General features: G+C 50.7%; 1 protein-coding gene across 1 annotated transcript in view; it reads left to right on the top strand.

Moving 5' to 3' along the window:
• The first annotated feature begins 6,268 nt into the window (after positions 1-6,268).
• FOXO6 (forkhead box O6) overlaps positions 6,269-12,927 on the top strand; it is a 31,691-nt gene continuing 25,032 nt past the window's right edge. The window contains exon 1 of the mRNA XM_001381504.3: positions 6,269-7,574. Coding sequence (XP_001381541.2) covers positions 7,104-7,574 — 471 coding nt within the window. The 5' untranslated portion in view covers positions 6,269-7,103. The remainder of the gene's footprint in view (positions 7,575-12,927) is intronic.

Raw genomic sequence — 12,927 nt, 5'->3', positions numbered from 1 at the left:
CGGGGCTCAATTTATTATTTTGTTGATTGTCTAGACATAAATATTTAAAATGCAGGTTAAACTTTAAGGTCTGTTTGAGTACTTTTTTCTAGAGAGCCAGTTATTAAACACTTACCAGTATACCTTTGGTAGTAAGAAAAGTCATCTACATGCCTTTCCTTCATTTCTTCACATTTCACACACATCTCAAACCTTTGGTATAATAAGGAAAGGACAGACTGTGGATTCAGAGAGCCAGAGATCAAATTCTAGCTCCTACACTCACTTCTTATTTGATCTTGGGTTAGTCACCCAAAGTTCTTTTCTCTTAGTTTCCCTATCTGTAAAATAAGGGGATTAGAAAAGATGGCCTCTAAGGGTTCCAGTTCTAGGTCTATGATCCTACAGTCCTTGCGATCTGACTTCTGAACCCTCAGCTGAATGCTTTCTCTTTATACCAACCAGCCCTTGACTACTAAATCCAGGGACTTTTTCTTAGCCCTTATTCTACTTACCATTTCTGTAGTCTTAGATACATTTCACCATCCTTCAAGAGTCTCCTGGATAATTCCCTCCTCTGGCTTCTGTGACTTATCCCTGGTTCTCCTCTTCCCAGTTTGATCCTGGCCTCAGTTTCCTCTGCTGTATCATCGTCTGTTTCCAGTCCAGTAAGTGTTCATGTCCCCTAAGACTTGGTTGAGTCCTTTTCACTTTTTGGTCTCTGATTCTCTCTTTGTATCTCTGCCTGTGTCTGTCTCTTTGTATCTCAGTCTTGGTTTCTTTTTCCATTTCTCTATTGTGTCTGTCTATTTCTTGGTCTGTTTCTCTGTGTCTGTCTCCCTGTGTCTTGTTCTGTCTCTTTGTCTGTCTGAATCTCTATGTCTGTGTCTCTGTCGCTATCTGTGTCTCCATCTGTCTCTTTGTATCTCTGTCTTTCTGCTTGTCTCTGTTTCTTTGTGTATCTGAGTCTCTATCTCTCTGTTTATCTCTTTCTTTGTGTCTGTCTGTCTGCCTGTCTCTTGGTCTATGTCTATCTCTGTCTGTCTGTATCTATGTCTGTCTCTATAGCTGTTCCTCTGTGTCTCCTTCTCTATCTCTGTGTCTCTTCCTCTGTCTGTGTCTTTCTCTCTGTGTCCATACCTGTCTCTGTCTCTTTTTTTCCTCTTTGTTTCTGTCTGTGTCTCTATTTCTGTTCCTATCTCTGTTTCTGTGTCTCTTTCTCTATCCCTGTCTGTGCGTCTGCCTGAATCTCTGTCTGTCTCCATATGTGTTTCTGTTTCTATCTCTTTCTCTTTCTCTATTTCTGCATCTCTTTCTCTGTCTCTATGTGTCCATACCTGCCTCTCTGTCTCTATTTTTCCTTTGTGTCTGTCTCTGAGTCTCTTTATCTGTTTCTCTGTCTATCTCTCTGTGTCCATATCTGTCTCTGTGTCTCTTCTCTCTGTCTCTTTTTCTCTTTGTGTCTATTTGTGCCTCAATTTCTGTTCCTATCTCTGTTTCTGTCTCTTTCTTTATCTCTCTGTCTGCCTGTATCTCTGTCTAGCTCCATATCTATTTCTGTTTCTATCTCTTTGTTTCTTTGTGTCTCTTTCTCTATTTCTGCGTCTCTTTTTCTGTCTCTATGTATCCATACCTGTCTCTGTCTCTTCTCTCTGTCTCTATTTTTTCTCTTTGTGTCTGTTTCTGAGTCTCTTTATCTGTTTCTGTCTCTTTCTTTGTATCTGTCTATCTCTCTGTGTCTATATCTGTCTCTGTGTCTCTTCTTTCTGTCTCTGTTTTCTCTTTGTGTCTGTCTGTGCCTCCATTTCTGTTCCTATCTCTGTTTCTATGTCTCTTTCTCTATCTGTCTGTCTCTGTGTCTGTATCTGCCTGTATCTCTGTCTATCTCCATAGATATATTTTTTAAACCCTTAACTTCTGTCTTGGAGTCAATATTGTGTATTGGCTCCAAGGCAGAAGAGTGGTAAGGGCTAGGCAATGGGGGTCAAGTGACTTGGCCAGGGTCACACAGCTGGGAAGTGTCTGAGGTCAAATTTGAACCTAGGACCTCCCATCTCTAGGACTGGCTCTCAATCCACTGAGATAGCCAGCTGCCCCCTCCATATCTATTTCTGTTTCTCTTTGTTTCTTTGTGTCTCTTTCTCTATTTCTGCATCTCTTTCTCTGTCTCTGTGTGTCCATACCTGTCTCTGTCTCTTCTCTCTGTCTCTATTTTTTCTTTGGGTCTGTCTCTGAGTATCTATATCTGTTTCTCTGTGTCTCTTTCTCTGTCTGTGACGGTCTCTCTGTGTCCATATCTGTCTGTGTCTCTTTTCTCTGTCTCTTTTTTTCTCTTTGTGTCTGTCTGTCTCCTTCAGATCTCCTTAGCTCCCAAGGGTTCAATTATTACCTATATAGAGAAATTTCCCAAACCTAGACATCCAGTCTTTTCCTCTCCGGAGCCCCAGCCCCACACTGCTGCCTGCTTGTGGGGCCCCTCTACTTGGCTGTCTGACTGGCATTTCAAGTGTCCCAAAATGGAATTCATATTTCCCCCCTCCCAACCTGCTTCTCCCATCTTCCTCCCTGGTGTCTGCTGAGGCCAGCACTGTTCTTCTAGTCACTCAGGTTCAAAGCCTCAGCCATTCTTGGCTGAGCCCACTCCCTCACCATCACCCTCTTCATCCTGCCCCACCCCCTCTCCCCAGCCAAAAACACCTGCCCAGTCTTGGCAGCTCTGTCTCACCAACATCCTCTGTGTCTCTCTTCATTTCTCTATTCATTACAGTCTAGACACTCATCCTTTCTTGCCTGAACTATTACCGTGTCTTCTAATTGGTGTCTTTGCCTCCAATCCCTCCCCTCCCCTCCCCAATGTATCCTCCTCCTCGGAAACTTTCCCAGTCTTCCTATGACACAGGTCTGATAATGTCGCTCAGAAAGCTTCAGATGGCTTCCTATTGCCTCTAAAATATGAAGTACCAACACCTCAGGCTGGCCTTTAACACCTTCCCCCTCTAGATCCCAGCTGGCTTTGCCAGATATTTCATAGTATTATATTCTAACCAAACCCTGCAGACCTCCTGGCTGTTCTGTGAAATCAACATGCCACCTATCATTCCTAAACCTTTGTATATAGGCTGCTCCCCCCATTCCCAAAATATGTTCCCTTCCCACGTCCCCTCCTATTAGAATCCCATTTCCTTGGAGGCTTGTCTCAGGTACCACCTCCCTATTCAAGGTCCCTCCTGCTCTCCCATGATGGTATTCTTTCCATCATAATCTGGGGAAAACCAGGTGAGGCAGCCAAGTGGAACAGTGGCTAGAGAGCTCAGCCTGGGGTCAGGACCTGTGTTCAAACTCTGCCCCAACCGTTTACTAGTTAGGTGACCATTTAATCTGTCTGCCTCAGTTTCCTCAACCATAAAATGAGGATAATAGCATCTGCCTCCCAGGGCTGTTGTGAGGATCAAAGGAGATAATCATTATAAAATGTCTAGCCCAACGCCTGTACATTGTAGACACTTAATAAATGTTTACTCTTTCTCCAACAATTCATAGCCCCATAGTCCAAATACAAATTTTTTGAAGCCTTTGTATTTTTGCCTTTGTATCCCCACAGCCTAACCTATTCTTTTTGGTAGGGTTTTTTTTTTAAACAAGTGATTTCAATTATGTAGGGAATTTTTAATGAGGCAACCCCACCCTCCACTAAAGCATGTGGGCATCTGTTCAGTAATTTATGGTCTGAGAGAGTTGTCTAGGACACTGAGGGAAGTGACTTGCCCAGGATCACACAGCTAGCATGTGTCAGAGGCAATTTGAATGGAGGTCTTCCTGACTTCTAAGCCAGCTCTCTCTTACTGCTACTACTACTGATGATGATGATGATGATGATGATGATGATAAATTGTGCTTTGACATCTATTTCTTCTGATTTCATAACATGTTTCTGAACTGACAACGTCCTTAGTTGACTACAAGCTCCTTGAAGGTAGGGAAGCATTCATAGGATCATAGGATTTAGCCTGGAACCTTTTAGATGGGTTAGTTCAACCCTCTCTTAAGAGTATTTCTTTTTGAACTATTAGCCCCTAGCACACAAGTAAGCTGAGCAAAGTACCTAGTACACAGTAGGTTTTTAATAAATATTCATTGGCTTGAGATGATAAACACTTAATAAAAGCTCATGAGAATTTGAATTGTTAAATATTCTTATTTAAGCCTCCCAACCCTGTGAAGGAAACAGGGAAAGAACATCCCCATTTGAAAGATGGGAAAACTGAAGTTTCAGTGGCTAAGTCGGCTCAGCCAGGGTCATACAGTGAGCTAGCGGGCAAAGTTAAGACAAGAAAGCCTGGTCCTCCTAACTTTTATACAGAATTTGTGACTTACAATTATCCTCATTTTACAGAAGAAGAGATGGAGCTTCAATCTGTTACCATGATGATATAACTAATGATCATCAAAGTCAATACTGAAATTCAGGGCATATGACTCTGAGATCAGTGCTGTCCCTCCTGTCCTCCGAGCAATAGTACTGCTGTTCTCTGAAGCTCCTTGTCCTTTGTCATTTGGGTGGGTTCCTGGGGGACATTAGCCCTGACTCCCATCACTTCCTATGGGCTATGGATCACCCCCTAGGTGTCCAGTAAGTAGCAGCAATCCCTGGATTTGGTGTCAGAAGACCAATATTCAAATCTCAGCTCTTGTCAAGCTTGACCTGTGGGGCCTTTGATGAGTTACTGAGGCTCTCTATGAGGCCATTTCAAATACTCAAATGGACCTATGATCTCAAGAGCCAGATGGTTTTTTCTGAGCATCCCATAATTATAACATACTGGAATTAGAAACAGAAGGGACCTCAAAGGCATTTATCATTTTAGGGCAGAGAGGTTAAGGGAACTGTCCTAGGGTCACATAGCTAGTAACTGAGGCAGGGCTTGAACTCAAAGCATCCTAATTTCAAGTTCAGCACTATTCAACCTATGAAAATTTTGACCATGTCCTCCCATAAATTCATCACAACGGGTCCACCCCACTTTTGATGGTGAGTTTTCTTGATATTTCATCATCACCAAATGAAGGAGTGGGACTAGGAGTTCTCCAAAGTTCCTGCCAGCTGTAAATCTATAATCCTTCAAACTGTGGATAAGTGCTTGGCTGGCAGCAGAAGCCCTTACAGCCTGGCCTGGCCTTGGGCATCTCTGCTGAAAGAGCCACTGGGAAGGTAGAGTGGAGGGAGGGGGGGTGGATAGGGGTTCAGAATTTTGGAAACCTGCAATTTAAAGTTCTTCCACTTAGCCCCATGTCTTCTCAGGCCTCCTGGAAGTGGACCTCATCGAAAGTACTGAATAAAAGAAAAGAGCTTCTCCCAGCTCCACCCCCAGCCGCAAGGCCCCCTACTTCTCATTTTGCATCGGTCCCTCAACCAAGGCCCCCAGAAGCTGGCTGTAGGGGGTCGAAGGGCGGAGCTCCGGGCATCAGGCCCCGCCCCTGTTGCCCCGGGAAACTCTCGGTTATAACAATGAGGGGGTGAATCTAGGCGAGGCTAGGGGGCCCGGGAGGGGTAGGGGTGAATGGGGATTCTCCTGTGCCCACGAGGCGTGTCAACCCCGCCTCTGGCCAATGGAAACAGGCTTGGCCTTCTCCGCACCCCCGCCCCAAGCGGCCGCGCGCCCCAGGTCCGCGCGCCCTCTCCTAATTTGGGGGGGAGGGTTGGCACTATGAGGCTAGGACGGCCACGTGGGGAGCAGGACACCCTGTTCGGGAAAAGCTCGGGGTCACCCCGGGCCGCAAGGGCTGCCACGGTGCACGCTCCGCCCCTTCAGCCCCCACAACTCTCCCGGGCGTGGCTGGCAGCCTCCTTTCCCAAACCCGGTCCCCAGGTACGGGTTCTCCCCGGGCGCGCCCGCCCCGCCCCGTCCCTCCTAGCCTGCGTTCCCGGCCCTGTGGGGCGCTGCAAGCCCGACTCCGACTCCGAGAACGCCGCGCCCGGCGGGACCGGGGGGGGGGGGGGTGCGGGGGGAGGTGCCCGCGGCGCCGGGAGCGTGCACGCCCCCGTCCCCCCCTCCCGGCTCCCCGCTCCCCCTTCCCTCGCCGCGCCGGGCCCGCCCCCTCCCCAGCTCCCCCTCCCCTTCTCTCTCCTCTCCCCTGCTTCCCCCGCCCGGAGGTGCAGCCGGCGCTGAGCGCGGCGGGCGCGGGAGGAGCAGGAGCAGGAGCCGGAGCGGCGGTGGCGGCTGCCTTGGCAGCGCGCGGGGTGCAGGGGGCGGCGGCGGCAGCAGCAACAGCAGTAACAGCAGCAAGAGCGGCGGCTCCGGCTCCGTCTCAGGCTCCGGCTCCAGCATGGTGCAGCCCGGCCCCATCCCGGGGGAGCGGAGGCGGCGCGCGGGGCCAGCGCCCGGGGAGCGGCGGCGACGGCGGCGGGAGCAGCAGCAGCAGCAGCGACAGTGGCGGCGGCACGAGCAGCAAGAGCAGGAGGCTCCGGCTCCGGCTCCAGTGGGCGGCAGGTGCTAGAGCCTGCCGGCCAAGGTGTGCGCCCACCTGGCCCGAGGCACCAGGCTCCGGTGTGGGGTGCAGCCGCCGCCGCTCCCGATTTCTCCATCGCCTTCCCCTTCCCCGCTACTACCGCCCTACCGCCCGGATCGGAGGGAGAGCTGCTCCTAGCTCCAGACGTCCGGGAACCGTGGAGTGTCGGGGAGAGAGCAGCCCTAGGCCGGCATTGCCCGCGGACCCAAGCGCCCCTTGCCCTGCCCTTTGCTGCCCCGCCCCGCCCGGTGCCCGGAGCTGCGCCCAGTGACCATGGCTCTTCTCTGCCAGTGCGCCTGAATCCCAACCCCACCCGGAACCCGAACCGCGGGGACTCCCTGGGCCTCCCCGCCCTCCCTGGGGGGTGCCCCGTGGCCCGCCCCCCCTCTGGGGCGCATGCCGCCCGGAGGGCTTCCCCTTCCCCCTCCCCTGTGAGCGCGCCGTCGCCACCGCTGGGTTCCCTGGTGCCGCCCGCTCTGTTCCCTCCGTCGGGTGACTGGACTCATCCGCCCAGTGCTCTCCTCTCTGCATCCAGAATCCCTCACTCCTGTGCCCACTGCTCGGGGGCCGGAATCACCTGCCCCGTGGCCGCTGTCGGGGCCCCCCGGGCTGGGATCATGGCCGAGAAGCTGCGAGGAGCGCATCAGGTGGACATCGACCCGGACTTCGAGCCGCAAAGCCGGCCGCGCTCCTGTACCTGGCCGCTACCGCAACCCGACTTTGCAGGCGGCGGGGACGAAGAGGATGGGGCGGCCGGGCCGGGTGGCGGCGGCGGCGGCAGCGAGAGCACGGAGAACGGAGGGGCTGGGGCGGGAGCTGGGGAGCGCAAGGCAGCCGTGGTGGCTGGGGCCCCGGCTCCTGGGACGGCGGCTCTCCCGGTGCTGGGTGGGGACGCTGGACAGCTCCGGAAGGCTAAGACCTCTCGGCGAAATGCCTGGGGCAACCTGTCCTATGCTGACCTCATCACCAAAGCCATTGAGAGCGCCCCGGACAAGCGGCTCACGCTCTCCCAGATCTATGACTGGATGGTTCGCTACGTGCCCTATTTCAAGGATAAGGGTGATAGTAACAGCTCAGCCGGCTGGAAGGTGAGAGCCCCCGGCGCGTTTGGGCTACCGTAAAGGATGCCTGGGGTGAGAGGAAGAGGGAGGGTGGGTCTGAGGTGGGAAGGCTGGCTGGCAGTGGGCACCAGCAGTCCTAGTGCGTGTGTCTGGAGGGGGAGGGGGGGATCGTACCCAGCTAGCCAGTGCATGGAGGAATGTGACTGGAGACTCAGCCTGGGGGAGGGGGAGGTGTGAGACTCTGGGTTCAGGACAAGTTCACAGCCCCCCCCCCCAGCTTATCCCCAGTGAGATAAAAGGTAAGGATGGGTCAGGTTCCAGGTAGAGCTTAGCTGGATTTCCAGGTGGCTTGCCTGGATGGGAGGAGGTGGCAATGGGGAGAACTGGGACCCCTAGTTCCTAATAGTTGAGATAGGTCCCTTTTTCCCTGACTGAGGTGAGGGAAACCCGGCAGTGCCTGTTGACACCCTCCTACCCCTCAGCTTTGTGCCTAGAGTGTACGTGGGTTCTTGTTGTCGTTCTTGTTTGGAGAGGGGAGGGGCAGGACCTTGGGCCTAGGTAGAAGGAAAGAAGACAAAGTGGCAGAACACAGAAGTGGCACTCCCCACTGGAGGGGGCACAGGGAGAGGGCAGCTTGGGGAGGAGAAGAAAGAAACCTGCCCTGTAAGAAAGGGTCCCTAAGCCTATTTGCCTGTGTAAAAGCTTTGAGTGTCCAGTTGCCTACCAGCAGGTGGCATAGTTAACATGAAAGGCAGAGAAACTGAGGCACAGGAAGAATGAGAGGTTTACAGAGGATTGGAGCCGATAGCCCGTCTCATTTTATTCTCCCTGATAATGCTGTTGGTCCTGCTTCTCTTGGACTCAGTGCTTTATTTGGGGAACTGGGCAGAGCTTACTAGTATATGGGGCTACATGAGAAGCAAGCCCTGGGTTTATGTCTTAAAGCCTCCTCAGGGAGTTCTGAGGTCTGTGGGGAGTTCTCATACTTCTTCAAGTCTGGTCACCGAAGCTTCAGGCCATTTTCCATTTGGGAAGATTAGTTTCCTGGAAGTGGCCATTAACCATCCCCTTGATCCTAGCCCATTGGAAGACTCCTCTTTCCCTAGCAGAGCAAAGCATTGGGCCAGACCTTTCCCTTGGTCATGCCACTGGTTCCTGGAGTCCAGAAAGAAAAGGACAAGGCCAAAAAAGAGGGTGTGTGTGTGTGTGTGTGTGTGTGTGTGTGTGTGTGTGTGTGCGCGCGCGCGCGCGCATAATAGCTTTCATTTCTATCGTGATTTAAGGTTTGTAAATAGCTTTCCCCATTATGTAGGTGAAGTGTAGATAGTAAGTACTATTGTTCCCATTTTACAGATGAAGAAATTAGGACTTGGAAAGTGATTTGTCCTCATTCATACAGTAAGTCTGGGAATCCAGACTTGAACCCAGAGCCTGCATTGACCTATGCCCCGCCTCTGCAACCAAAGCCGAGGCACTCCATGTACCACTCAGTCAGCAGCTTCTGGGCTGAGGCTTGTTTGGGCACCCAGCCCTGAACCAGCCAGCCAGACACCTCAGAGAAGGAAAAAGCAGAGTCTGCCTTCTGGAGGCTTACAATTGAAATGGTTAGACAAGGCTCAACAAGCCAAGAGAACTAGCCACAGAGGACAAGGTGTACTCAGGCCAAAGTGGGGGGGACAATAGGATGAGTAGGATTGGGCTTTCTGGAGTGGAGGGACAGGGTGCAAGGAGCCTCTAAGCAAGGGCAGGGGTAGGAAAGTCTAAAAAGCCAAGACTGGCTAGGGAAAAGAGTGTCTGGGGTGGCAGGAGGCTAGGAATGGAACTTGAATGCCAGACTTGAGAGGTTTGGTACATTATCCTGGGGGGGGGGGCTGGGGGGGTTAAGAGCTTGCTGCTGAAGGTGTTTTAGGGGGAGGTGACAGACTGTGTATCAGAGCTGATAGGGAACATCTAATCCCATCTCTTGGTTTGGCTGAAAAGGAAAATTAAGTCCCAGAGAAGAGGAAATGATCAGTCCAAGGTCATATGGCAAATTAATAGCAGTCAGAAATGGAATCCAGGTTTCTTGGCTCTGTCCATTACTCTGGCTATCCCTTCAAAGGGCCATAGAGGTACATAGCTTACCCACTTGTTCAGAATAAGGACTTCCAAACTGACTACTGTCTTTTGAACTGGCAGGGACTTGTCTGGACCTCAGTTTCTTTATCTGTACAACAAGTGGGTTGGACAGGACTTACCCAAGGTCATGGAGGGAGTTCTAGAAGAGCAGGGCCAAGAGGCCACAGACCCCTTACTCCCAGCCTGGCTGTGAAGCATCAATTACTTTAAGGTGCTTGGAAGTCCATCTCCTTTTCCTATGCCTTAGGGAGGGAACTCGGGCTTTCTACTTCCTAATCTCTGGTGGGAGCCCCTCTAGCCTCTTTTGGAAACTAGAACCCTAGATCACTGGCTTTTACCTGCCTCCATTCTTGTTGAGAGTGGAATGGGGAAAGATGGGAGGAATCACATGTGTATGTGCTAGCACCTGCCAGGAGGGGTGGGCTCCCTGGGATCAGGCCAGTGAACCCTGTCAGATAGAGGAAAGGGAGCTCTCCCTAGTCAGTGGCTGATGTCCAGTTGGGTCCTAGAACATATCCCTGGGCCCAGAGGATCCTTCATCTCTCCTCCTAGTGATTTCTTTTCCCCCACCTTCCATCCTTTAAAATTTTATTTTTTCCCCATCAAATATTTATAGGGCCCTTCCTGTGTTCCCGGCTTTATGCCAGGTACTCAGGGGCATATAGGAGGAACAGACTCAGTCCCTTCCTTCCAGATCTAGTTGGAAAATGAAGCTGTCCAGGTTAGTGAGCCAAAGAGGATAAGGCCAAGTATAATCAGGGGCTGAGTGTGATGAGTAGGGAAATTATTAAATTGGGGAAAGTTGCCTAGGTGAGGCAGCACTTGGCTTGTGCTCTGAAAGATGGGTTAGAGCTGGCATAGGCCTGAGAGGGAGAGAAGAGGGTCTGATCCACCCAGAGGTTCACCTGCTAGAGCAAACTGTCCACCAAGCTGAGATAGTGAGAGAAATCCAGAAAGGTAGCTAGATTGGAACCAGCATTGTGAAGGGTCATTGGTGCTAAGCAAAGGAGCTAGGAATTTGGTCTGTAGGTAGTGGGAGCCACAGAAGATTCTAAGCAGGTCAAATGGTGAACCAGTTTGCTCATCAAACACATGCTTATTAAGACCCCCCTCCTGTGCCCAAGGAGTTGAGATAAAAATGAAAGTTGAGAGGTCTTCATTTTGCAAACATTATTTTCATTCTCACAACAACTGGGTGAAATGGGTGCTCCAGGTAGTATCATTACCCCCATTTTACAGATGAAAGTTGAGGCTTAAGTTCAATGCTTTGTCTAGGGTCCTAAAGCTAGGAAAGGTTGGAGCTGAGGAGATATGAATGAACACTGTGTTAGGGAGATGGTGGATACATATGTTAAGGATGGATTGAAGGGGGGAGAGGTTGAAGATGGGAATGCCAGTCAGGAAGCTAGGCAGGCAGTGATGGGATACTGAAGTGGTAAAGGAATTGGTTTACTGGAAGCAGAGAGGAGGGGACACGTGGGAGAGTAGCAGTACTATTCTGGGTACCCCAAGACCTCTCCTTTCCTGCTACATCCATGGCCAACCTCCCTCACACCCTTCTCCCAACCCCTTAGGCTTAAGAGATGTTACATATGGAAGGGACCTTAAAGATCGTCTGGTCCATCACCCCTGATTTTACAAATGGCAAAGCTAAGGCCCCAAAGAAGGAAAGGGACTTGTCCAAGGTAACCCAAGGCAGTAGGTAGTCAAGATAGGATTTGAACTCAGACTCTGTGACTCTAAATCCTGTAATGCTCTTTTGGCATTGATTTCCCTCCTATCATACAAGGGATTAAGAGGGCACAGGCTACCACCTCTAATCCTGCTACCTCCAGGAAGTCTCCCCTGATGACTCTGACTTCTCCCCTGCCTCCTCTCCACCCCATCCCCCTTGCATAGAATCCTCCTCTGAATTCCTGCCACACTTCTCACATACCAAATCACTAAGGGTTGGATCTTCCTCTGTGGGTTGTAAGCTTGTCTAGTGTGTACTTGGGATCTCTTCTGTGGGTTGTGGCATTTGTCCATCTTATCTTCTTCTAGAAGGTGAGCTCCCTGAGGACAGGACAGAAGTGGATCCATCTTTTTACCTTACCCTTCTACCTAAATATAGAGGTTTATAGGATTTAGGACTGGAAAGGACCTTAGCATCATTGATGTAATACTTGTATTTTATAGAGGAGGAAACTGAGGCCCTGGAGGAGTGGGTAATGGTTTACCCAGTGTCGCCCAGGTGAAAATGTCCTAGGCTGAGAACTCAGGTAGTCTCACTCCAAATCCAGTGTTCTTTCTTCTTCTTCAGCCAAGTGAGGGGGTTCCCTCATCTGGGCCTGCTGAGGTCTTCAGTGTTCAAGGCAGCAGCTTTGAACCATCCTAGGAGAATACCACCTCAGCCCAGGAATTCGTCCGCAGGTGTCCTTTTTCCAACTCTTCCCTTTGAAATCCTATGCATTTATTTTATTTATTTAAGAACATCATTCTGAGAAGGGATCTATAAGTTCATCCATAGGTTGAACTGATTTAATTTGCTCGTCTAACAAATGTTGTTTAAGCATCCTAAGCACTGAGCTGAAAATAATGGTTGAGAGGTCTTCACTTGACAAAACATTATTTTCATCCTCATGACAGCCTTAGGAGGTAGATGTGAGGGGTCTGTTACACCAAAAGATGCCCTTCCAGATAGCATCCTCCCTTGCTGTTCTTTATGCTGGAGTTTCAGGAGCCCAGACTCTGACCCTTCCTTCTATGGGCACCCAGCCTGCTTGCCTCCTCCTTGGCTTCAGAAAGATCCATTCAATCCCACCTCCCAATACCTCTTCTCATTTCACTCCCTGCCTAGAGCACCCATACCTTCTGGCCCTTCCCTTCTTTAGGGGCTCTGGGTGTCTTTTTCTCAGATTTATTTCTAGGGACAAAGAACGATTGAGTGGAAAATACAAGAATAGGGCAAAGAAATTCTCTTCTGCATGAAGCTGGCAGGCTCCAGGCTCATTAATCTAGCCCACCATTGCCAGAGCTACTGGAAGGAAGTGCTTGAGGCCAGAAGGGCCCCCTTTCAGAAAGCCACTAGGAAGACTTGGCCCAGCAGGATCTGAGTGCCCAGGAGACTGAGATCCTGGGCAGCCCCTGCCTAGGACTCTTTCTTACTGGGCGCTGTCCACAGTAGGTATCCAGTCGGTATTTGCTGAAGAAATGAAAGTCTTGGTCTACCTCCCCCCACCCACTACTTCCTTGGAGCCTTGTTTCTTTCCCATCCCCCCTG

Source organism: Monodelphis domestica, chromosome 4 (assembly GCF_027887165.1).
Source record: "Monodelphis domestica isolate mMonDom1 chromosome 4, mMonDom1.pri, whole genome shotgun sequence".
Classification (NCBI taxonomy): domain Eukaryota; kingdom Metazoa; phylum Chordata; class Mammalia; order Didelphimorphia; family Didelphidae; genus Monodelphis; species Monodelphis domestica.
This window is presented reverse-complemented; position numbering and strand designations above follow the sequence as displayed.